This window comes from Tursiops truncatus, chromosome 13, assembly GCF_011762595.2.
Source record: "Tursiops truncatus isolate mTurTru1 chromosome 13, mTurTru1.mat.Y, whole genome shotgun sequence".
Taxonomy (NCBI): Eukaryota; Metazoa; Chordata; class Mammalia; order Artiodactyla; family Delphinidae; genus Tursiops; species Tursiops truncatus.
The window spans coordinates 80,822,572-80,843,497 of record NC_047046.1 but is presented as its reverse complement, the minus strand read 5'-3'; the positions used below and the strand labels follow the sequence as shown (position 1 = coordinate 80,843,497).

Here is a 20,926-nt window from a genome sequence, read left to right as displayed (position 1 = left end):
ATCATTACAAAACTTAAGTATAAACTTTACTCATTCATTAATTCAACAAATTTTTATTAGCACTGTGGTGCTGGTAATTCCAGGAGGAGAAAGACACCAGGGTTATGTCTTCATTGAGCTTAAAATCCTACAGAGCAGAGAGGTTTTGAACAAGGTACATGAAGTCCAAGTTCCAGTGCTATGGGGGAATAGAGCAGAGGTACTAAGATGAGGGGCCGGAAGCATGAGATCCTACACTGAGGATGGAAGGAAATGTAGAGATGGTTGGTTGAAGTGTGCAGGGGGCATACTAGGCTGGGGGAGCTCATACAAGGTCTACACATTAGAAGGAGCAAGACACACACGTATGTACGCGTGCACATGTGTCTTTGTACTCATGAATCATACACAAGGTACATAGGTACACATTTAGGATTAGTTTTGTTGTTATTGCTGTCAGTTTCTTTTTAGCATGTTAGACTATACCACTTTTTATTTCTGAAATTCTTTCTCTGATCTGTCTTTTAACTTAAAAATACATCATAGTTGACCTTACAGATAACTGATATAGAGTTAGTATTTTATTGCAAGTTTTACTGAGATAATTGTAGATTCACTTGTAATAATAAGAAATACTACAGAGAGATCCTGTGTATATTTTGACCACTTTCTTCTCTCTGACCCCAATGTTAATATTTTGCAAAATTATAGTACAACATCACAACCAGGATACTGACATTGGAAGTCCACTGATTTTATTCAGATTTCCTCAGTTTTACTTGTACTTATTTGTGTGTGTGTTAAATTCTACACAATTTATCACCTTGTGGATTTGTATGTGCACCACCACAATCAAGATAACTGCTCAGGTCCAATACAAGTTTGTGTTACCCTTTTATGACCATACACTCCCTGTCTCCACAACCCCAAACCCCTACCCTAACCTCTGGCAACTAAACTGTCCTCCGTTTGTAAAATGTGTCATTTCACAAATGTATAAATGAAATCACAAAGTATATAATCTTTTGGGATTGGCTTTTTTTCACTGGGCCTAATTCACTTGAGATTCACCCAGGCTGCTGCAAATATCAAACATTTGTTCCTTTTTACTGCTGAGGAGTAGTTCACGGTATGAGTATACCACAGTTTGTTGAAGGACCTCTGGGCTCTTTCTAGTTTTTGACTATTATGAATAAAGCTATTATGAACATTTTGGTACAGGTGTATATGTGTGTGTGAACATAAGTTTACTTTTTTTTTCCCCTGAGATAAATGTCCAAGAGTGCAATTGCTGGATTGTGTAATAATTACATATTTAATTTTATAAGTAGCTGCCACCCACTTTCCACAGTGGCTAGACCACTTTACACTCCCACCAGCAACGTATGAGTGATCCAGTTTCCCTGCAACCTCTCAAGCATTTAGTGTTATCACTATTATTATTTTTTTAATTTCAGCCATTCAGATAGGTGCACAGTGATGCCTCATTATGATTTAATTTGCATTTCCCTGATGATTAACTTTTTAAAAACTTGGATACATTCATGGGAACGTTCACATAGGCATAATTTCATATAAATGGGATATTTTATATATACTGGGTATTTTCTTCTGTTCATTTTATTTTCTTACTTTTCCTTTTTGCTTGCCTTTTTTTTACCCAACTTCCTTTCTATCTACCTTGTTATCATCTCCTCCTCGCCCCAGGTAATGCTTGTTAAAACACACACTCTTTCAATTTTTCTTTTACAAAATGGGATTATTCACTACATACTTCTCTGCTGGTTGTTTTGCTTGAAGAACTACACTTCTTAGAAATGTCTTCAGGTTAATTGGGTTAATTAGAATTCTTCCTATTGATTGCATAATATTTCATGATAAAGATATACCATAATTTATTCAATGATTTTCCTCATAGGCATTCACTTGTTTCCAATTTTCTTGTCATTACACATAATGTATAATACACAGGATATGTTCCCAAAAAGGTTCACTGAGTCAAGGGTATGCATGTTTATAATGGCAGTTGTCAGTTTTCTTGAAAAAAATAATTGAAACATTCTCAATAGCCATTATGAGAGTACATTTTAATCTTCATTAGAAGTAAATGTGAGAGATCCTTTTAATCGTGGCTTTAATCTTGTTATTTTAGTTTTGACATCTGACTGCTTTTCAGTTTGAGTCTGTTTTCCATGTAATTTTGTCATTTTATTAAAAGATATAGACTACTCCATCTTAATATCTATCTGAAAAACATAATTTGCAAGAAAAAATACTCAAATTCCTTGTTTTTAAGTACTTCCTTTTTTCCCATTGGCATGCCACGAAGCTAAGACAATTTTAAAAAATTGTGCCATGGCTTCTTAAACACTTTTACTACCATCTAAAAGCAGACTGTTACATCTACACATTAAAAAAATGGTTTAAAAATAAATAATACTTTCAAATTAATCATAATTTAAACTAGTTGAAAACTCTTTGCAAGAAATGCAGAAAAAAGCCTTCTTCATTTTTACACTTAGATCTTGCCGCAGTCTCACTCTCAGGATATTCTTCTATTGAAATTTAAGGCCATTTTCTTTTAAAGAAGAGCCTTTCATTTCTCAAAAATCGTACATGAACCATGAAACTACCACCACTGCCAAAAAAGAAAACAAAAGCTTCCAATTTCAGACCTGTGGGCTACAACTGTGAGTCTAAATTTCAGAATTATGTAGAAACTTAATTCAATATCATTCTTATCCAAAATAAGATGCTCTGGTATTGTCTATGTACCCACAACACAATTCAGTACAAATAAAAATTGTAAAACAACAGTGAAAATTGAAACATACAAACAATAAAGAAAATGCTCTTTTATCTGTTTTGGAAAACCAATTTTCTGGTTGTTGTTAGGGTTTTTTTTCTTTTTTTTTAACATCTTTATTGGAGTATAATTGCTTAAAAATGTTGTATTAGTTTCTGCTGTATAACAAAGTGAATCAGCCATATGTATACAAATATCTCCATACCCCCTCCCTCTTGCGTCTCTCTCCCACCCTCCCTATCCCACCCCTCTAGGTGGTCACAAAGCACTGAGCTGATCTCCCTGTGCTATGTGGGTGCTTCCCACCATCTATTTTATTTGGTAGTGTATATATGTCAATGTCACTCTCTGACTTCATCTCAGCTTACACTTCCCCCTTCCCATGTCCTCAAGTTCATTCACCACATCTGCGTTTTTATTCCTGTCCTGCCCATAGGTTCTTCAGAACCATTATTTTTTTTAGATTCCATATATATGTGTTAGCATATGGTATTTTTCTCTTTCTGACTTACTTCAGTCTGTATGACAGACTATAGGTCCATCCACCTCACTACAAATAACTCAATTTCATTTCTTTTTATGGCTGAGTAATATTCCATTGTATGTATGTGCCACATCTTCTTTATCCATTCATCTGTCGATGGACACTTACGTTGCTTCCATGTCCTGGCTATTGTAAATAGTGCTGTAAACAACATTGTGATACATGACTCCTTTTGAATTATGGTTTTCTTAGGGTATATATGCCCAGTAGTGGGATTGCTGGGTTGTATGGTAGTTCTACTTTTAGTTTTTAAGGGACCTTCTTACTGTTCTCCATAGTGGCTGCATCAATTTACTTTCCCACCAACAGTGAAAGAGGGTTCCCTTTTCTCCACACCCTCTCCAGCATTAATTATTTGTAGATTTTTTGATGATGGCCATTCTAACCGGTGTGAGATGATGTCTCATTATAGTTCTGATTTGCATTTCTCTAATGATTAATGATGTTGAGCATTCTTTCACGTGTTCGTTGCCAATCTGTGTATCTTTTCTGCAGAAATGTCTGTTTAGGTCTTCTGCCCTTTTTGGATTGGGTTCTTTGTTTTTCTGATATTGAGCTGCATGAGCTGCTTGCATATTTTGGAGATTAATCCTTGACAGTGACTTCATTTACAAATATTTTCTCCCACTCTGAGGGTGTCTTTTTGTCTTGTTTACGGTTTCCTTTCCTGTGCAAAAGCTTTTAAGATTTATTAGGTCCCATTTGTTTATTTTTGTTTTTATTTCCATTTCTCTAGGAGGTGGATCAAAAAGGATCTTACTGTGATTTATGCAATAGATGGTTCTTCCTATGTTTTCCTCTAAGAGTTTTATAGTGTCTGGCCTTACATTAAGGTCTTTCAACCATTTTGAGTTTATTTTTGGGTATGGTATTAGGAAGTGTTATAATTTCATTCTTTTACATATAGCTGTCCAGTTTTCCCAGCACCACTTATTGAAGAGGATGTCTTTTCTCCATTGTATATTCTTGCCTCCCTTATCAAAAATAAGGTGACCATAGGTGCTTGGATTTATCTCTGGACTTTCTATCCTGTTCCATTGATCTATAGTTCTGTTTTTGTGCCAGTATCATACTATCTTGATTACTGTAGCTTTGTAGTATAGTCTGAAGTCTTGGAGCCTGATTCCTCCAGCTCCGTTTTTCTTTCTCAAGATTGCTTTGGCTATTGGGGGTCTTTTGTGTTTCCATACAAATTGTGACATTTTTAGTTCTCATTCTGTGAAAAATGCCATTGGTAATTTGATAGGGATTGCGTTCAATGTGTAGATTGCTTTGGGTAGTATAGTCATTTTCACAATGTTGATTCTTTGAATCTGAGAACATGGTATATCTCTCCATCTGTTTGTATCATCTTTAATTTCTTTTATCAGTTTCTTAAAGTTTTCTACATACAGTTCTTTTCTCTCCTTAGGTAGGTTTATTCCTAGGTATTTTATTCTTTTTGTTGCAATGGTGAATGCAAGTGTTTCCTTAATTTGTCTTTCAGATTTTTCATCATTAGTGTATAGGAATGCAAGAGATTTCTGTTCATTAATTTTGTATCCTGCTACTTTACCAAATTCATTGATTAGCTCTAGTAGTTTTCTGGTACCATCTTGAGGATTCTCTATGTATAGTATCATGTCATCTGCAAACAGTGACAGTTTTACTTCTTTACCAATTTGGATTCCTTTTATTTCTTTTTCTTCTTTGATTGCTGTTGCTAAAACTTCCAAAACTATGTTGAATAATAGCGGTGAGAGTGGGAAACCTTGTCTTGTCAAAATGGTTTCAGTTTTTCACCACTGAGAACAATGTTGGCTGTGGGTTTGTCATATATCGCTCTTATTATGTTGAGATAAGTTCCCTCTATGCCTACTTTCTGGAGGGTTTTTATCATAAATCGGTGTTGAATTTTGTCAAAAGGTTTTTCTGCATCTACTGAAATTATCAGATGCTTTTATCCTTCAATTTGTTAATATGGTGTATCACATTGATTGATTTGCGTATATTGAAGAATCCTGGCATTCCTGGGACAAAGCCCACTTGATCATGGTGTATGATCCTTTTAATGTGCTGTTGGATTCTGTTTGCTAATATTTTGTTCAGGATTTTTGCATCTATGTTCATCAGTGATATTGGCCTGTAGGGTTTTTTTTGTGTGTGACATATTTGTCTGGTTTCAATATCAGGGTGATAGTAGCCTCACAGAATGAGTTTGGGAGTGTTCATCCCTCTACTATATTTTGGAAGACTTTGATAGGGTAGGTGTGAGCTCTTCTCTAAATGTTTGATAGAATTCTCCTGGGAAGCCATCTGTTCCTGGGCTTTTGGTTGTTGGAAGATTTTTAATCACAGTTTCAATTTCAGTGCTTGTGATTGATCTGTTTATATTTTCTATTTCTTCCTAGTTCAGTCTTGGAAGGTTGTGCTTTTCTAAGAATTTGTCCATTTCTTCCAGGTTGTCCATTTTATTGGCATAGAGTTGCCTGTAGTACTCTCTCATGATCCTTTGTATTTCTGCAGTGTCAGTTGTTACTTCTCCTTTTTCATTTCTAATTCTGTTGATTTGAGTCCTCTCCGTTTTCTTCTTGATGAGCCTGGCTAATGGTTTGTCAGTTTTGTTTATCTTCTCAAAGAATCAGCTTTTACTTTTACTGATCTTTGCTATTGTTTCCTTCATTTTTTTTTCATTTATTTCTGATCTGATCTTTATGATTTCTTTCCTTCTGTTAACTTTGGGGTCTTTTTGTTCTTCTTTCTCTAACTGCTTTAGGTGTGAGGTTAGGCTGTTCATTTGAGATTTTTCTTGTTTCTTGAGGTTGGATTGTATTGCTATAAATTTCCCTCTTAGAACTGCTTTTTGCTGCATCCCGTAGATTTTGGGGCATCGTGTTTTCACTGTCATTTGTTTCTAGGTATTTTTTTTTATTTCCTCTTTGATTTCTTCAGTGATCTATTGGGTATTTAGTAGTGTATTGTTTAGCCTCCATGTGTTTGTATTCTTAACAGTTCTTTCCCTGTCATTGATATGTAGCCTTATAGCATTGTGATTGGCAAAGATACTTGATAAGATTTCAGTTTTCTTAAATTTACTACGGCTTGATTTGGGATCCAAGATATGATCTATCCCAGAGAATGTTCCACAAGCACTTGAGAAGAAAGTGTATTCTGTTGTTTTTGGATGGAATGTCCTATGAATATCAATTAAGTCCATCATGTTTAATGTGTCATTTAAAGCTTGTGTTTCCTTATTTTTCATTATGGATGATCTCTGCATTGGTGAAACTCGGGTGTTAAAGTCCCCTACTATGATTGTGTTACTGTTGATTTCCCCTTTTATGGCTGTTAGCATTTGTCTTATGTATTTAGGTGCTGCTATGTTGGGTGCATAAATATTTACAACTGTTATAAATTCTTCTTAGATTGATCCTTTGATCATTACGCAGTGTCCTTCTTTGTCTCTTGTAAGAGTCTTTTATTTAAAGTCTGTTTTGTCTGATATGAGAATAGCTACTCCAGCTTTCTTTTGATTTCCATTTGCATGGAATATCTTTTTCCATCCCCTCACTTTCAGTCTGTATGCGTCCCTAGGTCAGAAGTGGGTCTCTTGTAGACAGCATATATACATGTCTTGTTTTTGTATCCATTCAGCCAGTCTATGTCTTTTGGTTGGAGCATTTAATCCATTTACATTCAAGGTGATTATTGATATGTATGTTCCTATTACCATTTTCTTAATTGATTTGGGGTCACTTTTGTGGGTCTTTTTCTTCACTTCTGTTTCCTGCTTAGAGAAGTTCCTTTAGCATTTGTTGTAAAGCTGGTTTGGTGGTGCTGAATTCTCTTAGCTTTTGCTTGTCTGTAAATCTTTTGATTTCTCTGTCAAATCTGAATGAGATCCTTGCCGGGTCGAGTAATCTTGGTTGTAGGTTTTCTCCTTTCATCACTTTAAATATGTACTGCCACTCCCTTCTGGCTTGCAGGGTTTGCGCTGAAAGATCACCTTTTAACATACGGGAATTCCCTTGTATGCTCTTTGTTGCTTTTCCCTTGCTGCCTTTAATATTTTTTCTTTGTATTTAGTTTTTGATAATTTGATTAATATATGTCTTAGCATGCTTCTCTTTGGGTTTATCCTGTATGGTACTCTCTGTGCCTCCTATACTTGACTATTTCCTTTCCCATGTTAGGGAAGTTTTCAACTATAATCTCTTCAAATGGTTTCTCAGTCCCTTTCTTTTTCTCTTCTTCTTCTGGAACCCCTATAATTCGAATGTTGGTGCGTTTAATGTTGTCCCAGAGGTCTCTGAGACTGTCCCCAATTCTCTTCATTCTTTTTTCTTTATTCTGCTCTGTGGTAATTATTTCCACTATTTTATCTTTCAGGTCACTTATTCGTTCTTCTGTCTCAGTTATTCTGGTATTGATTCCTTCTAGAGAATTTTAAATTTCATTTATTGTGTTGTTCATCATTGTTTGTTTGCTCTTTAGTTCTTTTAGGTCCTTGTTAAATGTTCTTGCATTTTGTCCATTCTATTTCCAAGATTTTGGATCATCTTTACTATCATTATTCTGAATTCTTTTTCAGGTAGACTGCCTATTTCCTCTTCATTTGTTTGGTCTGGTGGGTTTTTACCTTGCTCCTTCATCTGCTTTGTGTTTCTCTGTCTTCTCATTTTGCTTAATTTACTGTGTTTGGGGTCTCCTTTTCGCAGGCTGCAGGTTTGTAGTTCCCATTGTTTTTTGTGTCTGCCCCCGTGGGTAAGGTTGGTTCAGTGGGCTGTGTAAGTTTCCTGGTGGAGGGGACTAGTGCCTGTGTTCTGGTAGATGAGGCTGGATCTTGTCTTTCTGGTGGGCAGGACCATGTCCAGTGCTGTGTTTTGGGGTGTCTGTGAACTTATTATGATTTTAGGCAGTCTCTCTGCTAATGGGTGGGGTTGTGTTCCTGTCTTGCTAGTTGTTTGGCATAGGGTGTGCAGCACTGTAGCTTGCTGGTCATTGAGGGGAGCTGGGTCTTAGCATTGAGACGGAGATCTCTGGGAGAACTCTCGCCGTTTGATATTACGTGGGGCCAGGAGGTCTCTGGTGGTCCAATGTCCTGAACTCGACTCTCACACCTCAGAGGCTCAGGCCTGACCCCCCGCCGGAGCACCAAGACCCTGTCAGCCACACGGCTTTTGGGAAGTCTAAGATCTTCTGCCACCATTCAGTAGGTCTTCCGTAGGAGTTGTTCCATATGTAGACGTATTTTTGATGTATTTGTGGGCAGGAAGGTGATCTCCACATCTTACTCCTCTGCCATCTTGAAGGTCCTCCTCTGGTTGTTGTTAGTTTTAATATGCAACATTATTTAAGAGCTCAGAGAAAAGTGAGCTTGTGCAGTTGTAGACAATGAACAAGAAGGCACAGATACTTTTGAATATTAATATATGATACCAGCAAGTTTGGGATGGGTTCTATTACCACATGGGGATTTATATTACCAGTTAACAGACTTCTAGGCAACCGCCAAACAGACATTTTTTGGGTTTTTTGTTTTTTGGCCGTATGTGGGCCTCTCACCGCAGTGGCCTCTCCTGTTACGGAGCACAGGCTGAGGATGCGCAGGCCCAGCGGCCATGGCTCACGGGCCCAGCCGCTCCGCAGCATGTGGGATCCTCCCAGACCGGGGCACGAACCCTTGTCCCCTGCATCGGCAGGTGGACTCTCAACCACTGCGCCACCAGGGAAGCCCCCAAAAGACAGTTTTTAATGATGGAATGAGGTCAGATGACTAGTGAAGCAAGGTACATAAAAGGAATAAAGGCATTCAAGGAAAGAGGAACACTTTGATACATTCTAATTCAATTGAGCAAAGCTAAGATAAGTGTAGGTGAAGAGGTATGAGCAATTTATTTAGGCAAAGTGACTTTATGTTTTTGAATAACATAACCCGGTAATAAATATACCTATAAACTTTAACCATAAATACAGAAACTTTACTCCCTTTTAAAAATTACTCAACAAAGCTTCTCCTAAAGACTCATCTATTATTTGAAATTCACATCTTTCAAACCCTTAGTGCTTTTTGCTTCCATGCATTATAAAATGAATACACCATTTCCCTGAGCAAAATCTTTAAAAAACTATAATAAGCCAACTAATATATTACACAGCACAGGGATTCCAAAATCAAAAACACTGCAAGTTCCAACAATAACCTGCCTTGTGACTCAATAATGCCAGAGTGTTTTATGAACTGGGATGCTAAAGTTCAACCTGAAAGGTATTTCATTATAATACTGAGAATCCATGAAGGCAACCAGTCACTCAAAGTTCTGTTTTGAGATGTTTGGGGACCGCGGCTGTGCCGTGCCACACTCCTGCACAGCAGCACTGTTATCGTGCTACCAACTGCCTCCAGCTGCACCCTCAGCAAGGACCAGAACACACAGCCCGCGCTTGCCCTAACAGCTTCTCACCGGCATTGTTTATTTAGTTCTCCGAGCTTGAAAGGAAACCTCAAGAGTCCTCAGACCACCTGGGAGCAAAAGCCCGACACATAATAAACAAGCACCCAAAACATCTGTAGAAATAGATACACTGAGCTTCTTACTAAAGCCTTCCACAGCACATTCTCATCACAATAAGCCATCCTATTCAGTGGTAGATCTTAATCCATCTGGGCTATTGTCTCAGAAGCAATTCCATATCTTCAAGCTGGAGACAAGGCTATAATTGCTTACCTGACTCACAGGCAAATGTCTTTGACGTTTCATCATGAAAGATAATTGCCACTGCATGCTTCTTTGTCTCTCGAGGCAGCCTGGTTATATTTTTGATGTTGTGCAGTTCAGTTACCTTGAAAGAAAAATATTTTTAACTTAGTGTACAGTACATGCTATATATATATCGGTGATTACACAAAATGATCAGTTATTACTGTCTTAAGCCACTTTCCAATGGCTATTTTTACTTGGTAGCCAGGTATGATGTACTGGGTAAAAGGAACTGCTGTAAATAGGCCTTTAGTCATGTGGTGGTCAGGTGTAGGCGAAGGGACGTGTTCCACAGTCCTGTCATTAGGTCTCAGTCTTTAGCGAGCCTGTGCCTCTGGACTGTGAGCTTAACAAGTGTTTCTCAGTCCTCCCTAACCATAGGTGGGAGAGGATGGCTAGAGTGGGCAGAAACTGGGTATTTACCTTGTCTTTAACAAGGGTACCAGTTTTGACTTGATCAATGTTCAATGCTTTCACTTTATCACACATTATAACTGAAAATGAAGGGTTTTGATGAAGGGAAATGATTTAATTCCATTTATGATTCACAATGCCATCCTAGAAGCACTATCAATCACTAACTAGTGTTCTAAGTGAAGAAAGATAAACAGATATACTTATATATTTAAAAAATTTTGCTCCTCCATTTGTGAAGATGATACCTCTGATGTTGATTAGGATATACTAGTATAAAAATAGTTTAAATGACCAATTCATAGCTAAAAATTGTACTGATGACACATAATATCTGTAAAATAAAACTATGTGGCTACTTGTTAAAGAGCTTTATGCTTTTTGTCATATTTCCTTTTAAAATCTGTAGTGATCTAGACTTCTAGCCTCATAAAATAACATGCTTATCACTCAGTGTTGCTGTGTAGGCTGTCCATAGGGGCCCTTTTGTTCTTTGTCACAATGAATTTACAGTCTACTGTCTACATTCTACATTGCAGGAAAATTCATTTTAATATATCTTCTCTTCATATTTGTTTTTTTCTCTCTCCTCATCATTATCTCATTTAAGATTAACATGCAAAATTAAAATGGGTAAGATAAGTGATTTTAAGTTAAATAAACTAAAAATTATTTGCTTCATATATATGCATATATATAAACACCTATATGTATTGATTTGTGAATTATACATATACTATATCTATCTATCTATCTACCTACCTACCTACCTATCTATTTGGAAATACTCATTTTCCCTTCCAGTAAAGAATAATTAGACAGTAATATCTTACAATGTCTGAGGTCTAATACTCTGGGGAGAAAGATGAGAATTTTTTTTTGGAACAATGATTTGCATATTATATTTAAAGTACATTAAAGCATGTTCTCAATGATAAATTCTTGAATGTTTAAACGATTTGATAACTGACTCAAGTAATATTTAAGCCAAATTTTTTTCTAACATAGTAAGTTAAAGATTTTAAAAAGAGATATTATTTTCAAGCGTTATTAATTTTAAATAAACAAATGATCTTAATAAAATTAAATAGAGACTAAAAGCAATGAAGATTATGTGTTGCTTAAGAACTGATGCAATTTATGTCAGGTGAGCATGAAGTGATATGCTGCTATGTACATTATATATAATATCTAGTTGTACCAAACAATATCATAAAAACATTTACTATTCTGCTCAAAGGTCTTTCCAAATATGTTTATTTACAAATATAAAAGAATATTGGAACAGATATCGTAGATTACATCTTTTTTTGTCACCTCATCGCAAAAAATCAACAGAACAAATTAATAAATACCCTAGCAAAATGCAGCAAGCACTAGAGATCTAACTTTAGTGCCTTAGGCAATCTGACAGATGATGTAGTTCAAACAAAGTGTTTGCTCTTCTGTAACATTTACATTTAGAAATGCAGAGAACCTCTTCAAGCAGACATTGTTACACTGGTTTCCACAACAGTGCAAGGCTTTTTGTTGTTGATCAATAGTGCGATGCCACCCACTTCAGTGTGTGCCCTAACACACTGAAGAGATGCCAGAAGCAAAATACTCATGAGGAGCATAAAATTCCACTTCTCCGATTGTCTTGGTTAGGAAATTCAAGTGTTATACTAGATTATAAAATGTTACAAAATCATACCAGAAGGTACCAAAATCATACTTTGAAGATTTTCTAAGGAGTTGGTATATCTTTGGAATTTGATATGTCTTTAATTCAAAATATATTTTAAAAATATTTAAAATCATAACAATTTACGTCAAGATATATTTGAGTCTCCTGTCCTCACTTTTCACTCTCAGTACTATATGATTTTACCATCCAGTACAAAACTATTTGTATTTTCTTACATGAAGACAATTTTTAAAAGAATGTCTTTAAATGTTTTAAAATAAAAATGTTTTTATTAGTCTAAAACCTAACAATGTGACATAAAAGTAATTATGAACTTTTATTAAGATTGTGAAATCCTAGAGCATTTAAATAAAATATATCAATAAATTATTACATCAATTAACAATTCAATCCATATATCTGAAATACTGATTTTTCATATTGCTATAAAAGGACAAAATTTTAAAGTTTAATAATAAAACATTAAAATAATTACTTTAAATATGAAATCAACAGAATTTAATTAAAGGAAAAATTACTTGAAAATAATTCTGGTTGTTCAAGTCTAAGTCAATAAATGCCACAGTCAATAATTAAAATATTGAGGTCTAACAAGTGATAGAAGTAAAGCCTAAATATAAACATACCTAAATGATGACTTTGCTACCTGGTGATATTTAATTTTTATTTCAAGGAGCAATCCCCAAGGAATTCATAGTGATAAGAGTCAGAGGTAGAGTGTTCAAAGAAAAAACACATAATATTTTTCTGTAGGACTTCATAACATAGTTGGGGCGATAATATTACAAATGATGGTGATATACCCTGTGATAGCCAAACAAACACAGAAGAAGAAAGTCTGTATTTCTGTAACCAATTTGTGGATTGGTCACCTGTACCAATCAATGTTACAAAAAAACCTGGATTTTAAAGCATAAGTTAAAAAAGTATATAGACAGCTTACAACCTTACTCTCCTGCCCTATTTTGTTCATGTGGCTTATATATTAATGATCACAATAAGAAATATTAGTACTTATAAAGTATTCAAAATTTTTTTATTAATATGTTTAAAACTAATAATAAACCATTTTATGATAACACAAATACTATTTTAAAATTTTAAAAATTTTCTTAAATAGGCAAAGAGTGTTAATGTTTTTACATTTTTGCAAAACTCAATATCTGGCTTAAGAGAAGACAGCTTGATACTCATTTCTGCTTCTGAATTCAGATACATGGTTTTGATTACGTATATACAGAAAATAAGTCCTCACACAGACATGAAGTTGCAAAAGGGAAGAATAGTTTAAGAGCATTTTCAGCCAACTGTAGATATTCTTCAATTCTGTCTCCAAAGTTGACATATTTCTTTTAAAGGTTATTACCACGGGGGGTCTGACATAGTGTCATGCACGTTTTACAATCTGTTGCATTAAAATCCATAGGCCTCTTTTCACCTTTGACTGATTTTGGGTAAAACACTGGTTCACTGAGTTATGAAGATCTTATAAATGTCAACATATTTCATTATCAATATAAAAAATTCATCAATATCACCCTTGGTTTCCCCAAAAAAAGTCTGTAAGTTTTGAGAAGTTGTTAAGCTCAAGAATGCAGACACAGTAGGTGCCCAAATTTTAATTTTCATCTGAAAACTTAAAATTTAGCTTTGTTAATAAATACTGTCAATTGTTTTCTCTGAAGACAGGCTCATTTAGTTCATTTTTGAGAAAATGTCTGAGGATTACCCAAGACTGAATAACCGTATTTTTTCTGTCAATCACACTTTCATTAAAATAGATGTTCTGTGAAAAAAATTTTTTGCCAGTTTGCTTGTAATTTCAACAATCACACAAGTGCTCCCCCTGGAGATAATCATTTCATGTCAGTATGTAGCAGATGTGTTTTATGGGTTCTTACCATTCTTTCACATACAGTATTAAAAAGATGTACTTAAAGGTCTAGATTTAATAAAGTTATTTTTATTGTTTCATCAATATGATTCCTAAGTAAAATGAAAATACAATTGAAATATGTTTTGTTTGTTCATTTGCTTATTTGGGTGAATATATGATGGTAAAGAATACAATGACTTTAGTTGCATTTATTTTTACTGCTTTGCTTAAGCCTTTGGTATCATATCCAAAAAAATAATTGTCAAAACCAATGTCAAGGAGATTTTCCCCTATGTGTTTTCCTAGGAATTTTATTGTTTCGGGTCTTACATTTAAGTCTTTAATCCATTTTGAGTTGATTTTTGTGTAAGGTGTAAGAGAAGGTTCCAATTTCATTCTTTTGCATGTGCGTATCCAGTTTTCCCAGCAACAATTATTGATGACACTATCCCTTTCCCATTGTCTCTCCTTGGCACTCTTGTTGAAAATTAGTTGATGAAATATATATATATATATATATAATTTCTGGGCTCTCTATTCTGTTCCACTGGTATCTTTGTCTACTTCTATGCCATTGTCATACTGTTTTGATTACTATAGCTTTGTAATATAATTTTAAATGAGGAAGTGTGATTGCCTAAAGCTTTCTCAAGATTGCTTTGGCTCTTCAAGGATTTTTGTGGTTTGATACAAATTTTAGAATTGTTTTTTCTAATTCTGTGAAAAATGCCTTTGGAATTTTGATAGCAATGGACTGAATATTGTATATTGCTTTGGGAAGTATTGATGTTTTAACAATATTAATTCTTCAGTCTATGAACACAGGGTATTTCTATTTATACCTGCTTCAATTTTTTTCATCAGTGTGTAACAGTTTTCAGTGTACAGGTCTTTTACCTCCTTAGTTAAATTTATTCTTAAGTATTTCATTTTTTTGATACTATTGTAAATGGGATTGTTTTCTTGATTTCCTTTTTGGAGATATCATCACTGGTATAAAAAATGCAACTGATTTTTGTATGTTGACTTTTTATCCTACAGCTTTACTGATTCATTTATTATTTCTAACATTTTTTATGGAGTCTTTAGGTTTTCCATATATAAGATCATGTCATCTGCAAAAAGCAATAATGTTACTTCTTCCTTTCTGATTTTGATGCCTTTTATTTCTCTTTCTTATCTTATTGCTCTTTCTATTACTTCCAGTACTATTTTGAATAGAAGTGGTGAGAGTTGGCATCCTTGTCTTTACCAGATCTTAGAGTAAAAGCTTTCAGTTTTCCTTCATTGATTATGATGATAGCTGTGGGCCTTTCATAAATGGGCTTTATTTTTTGAGGAAATTTTCTTCTGTACCTATTTTGTTGAGAGGTTTTTTTAAAAATTATGAATGGATTTTTGACTTTGTCAAATACTTTTTCTGCAGCCATTGAGATGATCACATGTTTTTTATCTTTCATTTTTTAGTGTCGAGTATTGCATTGATTGATTGATGTGCATATGTTAAACCAGCTTTGCATCCCAGGGATAAATCCCACTTTGTCATTATGTATAATCTTTTTGATGTGCTGTTGAATTCAGTTTGCTAGTATTTTATTGTGGATTTTTGCATCCACAGAGATATTGACCTTTCTTTTCTTGTGGTTTCTTTGTCTTTGCTTGCCTTTGGTATCAAGGTGATGCTGGCCTCATAAAAGGCCAGCGTTTGGAAGTAATTCATCTACTTCTGTTTTTTAAAAAGTTTCTGCACAGCAAAGGAAGGAATCAATGAAATGAAAAGGCAACCTGCAGATTGGGAGAAAATATTCATAAACCATATATTTGATAAAAGATTAATATCCCAGGGCTTCCCTGATGGCACAGTGGTTGAGAATCTGACTGCCAATGCAGGGGACACGGGTTCGAGCCCTGGTCTGGGAAGATCCCACATGCTGCGGAGCAACTAAGCCTGTGAGCTTAGTTGCTGAGCCTGCGCGTCTGGAGCCTGTGCTCTGCAACAAGAAAGGCTGCAATAATGAGAGGCCCGCACAAAGTGATGAATAGTGGCCCCCACTGGCCAGAACTAGAGAAGGCCCTCGCACAGAAATGAAGACCCAACACAGCAAAAATAAATTAATTAATAAACTCCTACCCCCAACATCTTAAAAAAAAAGATTAATATCCCAAACATATAAGGAATACATGTACAATACTCAATAGCTAAAAACAAAACAAAACCAAACAACCTAATTAAAACACGGGCAAAGGACCTAATAGATGTTTTTCCAAAGAAGACACACAAATGGCCAACCAACATGAAAAAGGTGTCCAACATCACTAATCATTAGGGAAATGCAAATCAAAACCATAAGGAGATATCACCTCATACCTGTTAGGAGGGCTTTTATCAGAAAGTTAAAAGATACGTGTTGGAGAGGATGTAGAGCAAAGGGAGCCGTGGTACTGGTAGTGGAAATCTAAACTGGTACAGCCACTATGGAAAACAGTATGGATGTTCCTCAAAAACTAAAAATAGAACTACTGCATGATCCATCAATCCCTCTTCTGGGCATATACCCAAAGGAAATGAAATCAGTACATCAAAGAGATATCTGCGATCCCATGTTCATTGCCGCATTATCCACAATAGCCAAGATAGGGAAACAATGTAAGTGTCTGTCAATGAATAAATTGTGATATACATATAACATATAAAATATGAATATTATTCAGCGCTAAAAGAAAGAGATCTGGCCGTTTGTGACATCACACATGAACTTGGAGGACACTATGCTAAGTGAAATAAGCCAGACAGAGAAAGTAAAACACTGTATGATCTCACTTGTGGAATCTAAAAAAGTCGAATACATGGAAGCAGAGCAGAATTGTAGTTAATGGTCTGGAAAGTGGGGAAATATTGGTGAAAGGATACCTAGTTGCGGGTATGTAGGGTGTTAAGTCTAGAGATCTAATGTACAGCATGATGACTATAGTTAATAATACTATATTGTATTATGTATTGTATTGTGACCAGATTTCAGGTGCTCTCACCACACACACAGACACACAGACACACACACACAAGGTTAACTATGTGAGGAGATGGCTATGTGAATTAGCTTGACTCTAGTCATCATTTTACTATGTATATGTAAACCAAAGCAGCATGGTGTACACCTTAAATATACACAAATCTTACCTTTTAAAAAAGAATACAGTAACTACTACTATTGTTTGGAGCCATTGCCTTGATTTGTGCTGCAGTTTTACCTATTATTGCCTTTGCACCAAAACAAAGTGAAAATGACAAGTAATATATTAGTACTATGATGGAAAGAGTGTTGTCTTCATGGGCCACTCTGAGATCCACTGCTCCAAATATAGCTTTGTCCCAGGCCCACAACACCTGCTCTGTCATAAAACTCTGTCAAAGTCTACTTCATGAGCTCTCTTACTCCTTCCCTTCCACAACTTCACTACTCATCCAGACTCTCACTCTTTCTCATCTTAAATATTTCCATTATTTTTCCATCAGCTGTCATACTCTTCATCTTCCATTATCTTGTTCACACAGATCGTAGACTAATATTGTTAATCCAAACATTTGATGCTGCCCCTCACGGCCTTAAAACCATTTAATAACACCTCAAAATTAAGTTCTCACTCCTTAGCAAGGACTTGACAACTTTAATGACTCAGTTCCTACCTGTACATCTAAACTCATCTTTCTCTACACCAACTCTGAACACAAATTGTGTTCCAGCCATATACAAAATCCTTCAATTTTCCTGAATAGAAACATGCTATTGAAAGGTTAGGTAGTCTTTCACAGAATAATCTTCTTGGGGTTCCTGGTTCCTTCATCTTCCTGTCAAGCTCACAATCATTCATCAAGACCAATGGCAAGCCTCCCTTAGTCTCTCCTGAATGACTCATACATGGTTAATAACTTATCCCTGTTGGTGATGGAGGGGTGGGATGTTTCTCAAGACCTTGACAGCTTGATCTGAATTTAGATGGCTCCTTGACTCATTATGAAACCTGGTTGTGTTCTTACACTGGACTCAGTAAGTAAATTATTGAGTTGTTCCTTTACTAATTCATGTCATTTATTTATTAATTCTTTAACATAACTAGACTTCAACATAGGATTTTTTTTTTTTTGCATCTCGACTATATGCTTTTCACAGTGAAGACCAGTAGGCATCTGTTAAGTGATTATTTCTTTCATATTTGATGAGGGAAGAAAAGACTAAAGATAAAGAAGAGGATAGCATACAGCTGCGTTGGGCTATATGTTCTGAAAGGGAGGGCATACTTCTATGTATAACTTATGAGGTAAGTCAGAAAGAGAAAAACAAATACTGTATATTAAGGCATATAAGTGTAATCTAGAAAAATGGTATAGATAATTTTATTTGCAAAGCAGAAATAGAGACACAGACATAGGGAACAAACATATGGCTACCAAGGGGGAAGGGGGGGTGGGATGAATTGGGAGAATGGGGTTGACATATATACTCTACTATGTATAAAATAGATAACTAACGAGAACCTACTGTATAGCACAGGGAACTCTACTCAATGCTCTGTGGTAACCTAAATGGGAAGGAAATCCAAAAAAAGAGTGGATATATGTATACGTATAGCTGATTCTCCTTGCTGTACAGTAGAAGCTAACACAACATTGTATAGCAGCTATACTCCAATAAAAATTAATATAAAAGAGAACAAACATTAGAGAAGCTGCTTCACTTGTACATCAAAATGGTTAACTAGATTTTACTTGTTCTACTATTACTTAGTTTGGTAGAACTTTCAGGAAGAATCTGATATGGGTTGAAGGACATAGTGATATTTTTTCCAATTAAGCCCAAGTTTTTCAGAGGGATTTTATTTGCATACTAGCAACAGTTAGAATAAACAAATTAATGTTTATTGCACAATTTAAAAATCATACTTTTTATGTTATATACTTTTCCCCTTAGCATAACTGTGCAAATTAAACTAAATATTAGCATTCAATGCAGATCTTACAAGTATAAAATTAATTTTCACTATTTAGTACACAGATAAAAAGTTGAAAAAAGCATATTTACTGAAATTATTTTTTGTTTTAAAGTGTCTTATCAATTTACTGTCATGACAATTGAGATCAGATACTGCCTATTTAGGCACTCAGTTTCTTTCTTTAAACCTGATCTTATTTTGAAAAGTAAAAGACATTAACTTTCAGATTTTTTCAAGTATATTTAAATGAATTTGAAAATAAATTGCACTCCTCTTTCTTATTAATCTTACTAATAATTCTTCTCAATCCTGACATTTTACTAATCTTCTATGGTTGTTCTAATTAAGTCAGAGTTTTGAGAATAGACATTTTTAGGAGCTAGTTTAATAAAATTCACTTTATTAGGATAGAGAATATTGATTTTCCAATAAGAAAAAAAAGTGGAAGTTTTACTGAAGTTTTAAATTATTACAATTAATACATATCAATCTATGTTGAAAGCTTGAGTCCTAAGTTTTCATAATGCTAATTTAAATACTGGTGTTATCCTATACACTGTATACTTCAATATTCTGGTCATAATATTTGCATAGAAATTTTATAATTGCTTCCTTTCAATATAATTTATATCAATTTTCCAATAGCTGCTTCCTTACATTTGTCTCCTGTCACTGAATAATATGAATGTGTACCACTGAAAAACTCAATATAACTCATTTTTTAAGCTCCTTGTGACAGATATCATGTACTCTGATACAGACCTCCCATGCTTACTATTTGACAATCCCAACATGCTCATAATCAATAATTACAAGTTCAGTCTTTTAAATCTTTGAAAGACTTAAGGTCTCTCAAATATTAAACTACATTATGAAATGCATCTTCTAGAAAAAAATAACTATGGATAAAATTACATTAGAATTAAAATTAACTATAGTAGTCACCATTGGCTGTCTACTCAGCATCCAGTTCCAGTTCCTTCATTCATAACAGAATCTGATTTTTTTCAGTTATGCACCCCTACATCATGCAGCCCAAGTGCCCCAGTAGGCATCTCTCACCCCTAGTATCATGGTGGAACTTGTTACTCCTAGGGTCACAGTCTCCTTGCTTGTGATTAGTTTAAGAAAGAGAGCATGACCTGAATATAACCAATGACTTGTGAACAGAAGTCTTCTGGTGGCTTCTGACAAATGTTTTCTTATCTGGAGGTAACCTCCAGATAAAACTAGCCCCCTTCTCCAGTGGATGTTGTCCTGTCTGGATGTCATAATTCAGAGATACTACAGTTATCATTCTACTAGATTGAAGGTGAAGGCAACTCTAAGGATGGCAGAGCAGAGATAGGAAAGAAAAAAAACGAACCCAGGTCCTTAATTTTCATTCTTAAGCAGAATCAAGAATGAACCAAACCCTGAAGCCATTTTCTTTTTCTGGACATGCTGTAATATGTGAAAATGCTCTTCTTTAAGTTGTTTGAATTGGGGTTTCTGTTATTTTCAGCCAAAAACATTCTAACTTATAAAACAGAGAGCTAAGCTTTCCTCATTTAACAATGGGAAATTGCTGTCCCTGTCTGGGTGGCCGTCATACAGTTAGAGTGATGACCAGAATCAGGGCCATGCCTCCTGCTTCTCACACTAGTGATCTTTCCACCAACTTATGCAATAGCTATTGCTCTGAAATTCATGCTATTTAATAATGGCAAATAATGGCTAATTGAGAAGTTATTACAGGAAGGAGAATTCAACTACCAAAGAGACCCAAATTGTAGGAATGATGAAAGGAATCCCAGAAAAACTCATTACCTTATTACCCCAAAATATTTTGAGGTTGTCTATTATAAAAAATAAAAAAGATAATCTATTTTCAGGGCTAAGAAATGCA

General features: G+C 35.0%; 1 protein-coding gene across 2 annotated transcripts in view; it reads right to left on the bottom strand.

Moving 5' to 3' along the window:
* DOK6 (docking protein 6) overlaps positions 1-20,926 on the bottom strand; it is a 412,918-nt gene that overhangs the window by 231,337 nt on the left and 160,655 nt on the right. For both annotated transcript variants that reach the window (XM_019936445.3, XM_073790812.1), the window contains exon 3: positions 10,037-10,151. In XM_019936445.3, coding sequence (XP_019792004.1) covers positions 10,037-10,151 — 115 coding nt within the window. The remainder of the gene's footprint in view (positions 1-10,036; positions 10,152-20,926) is intronic.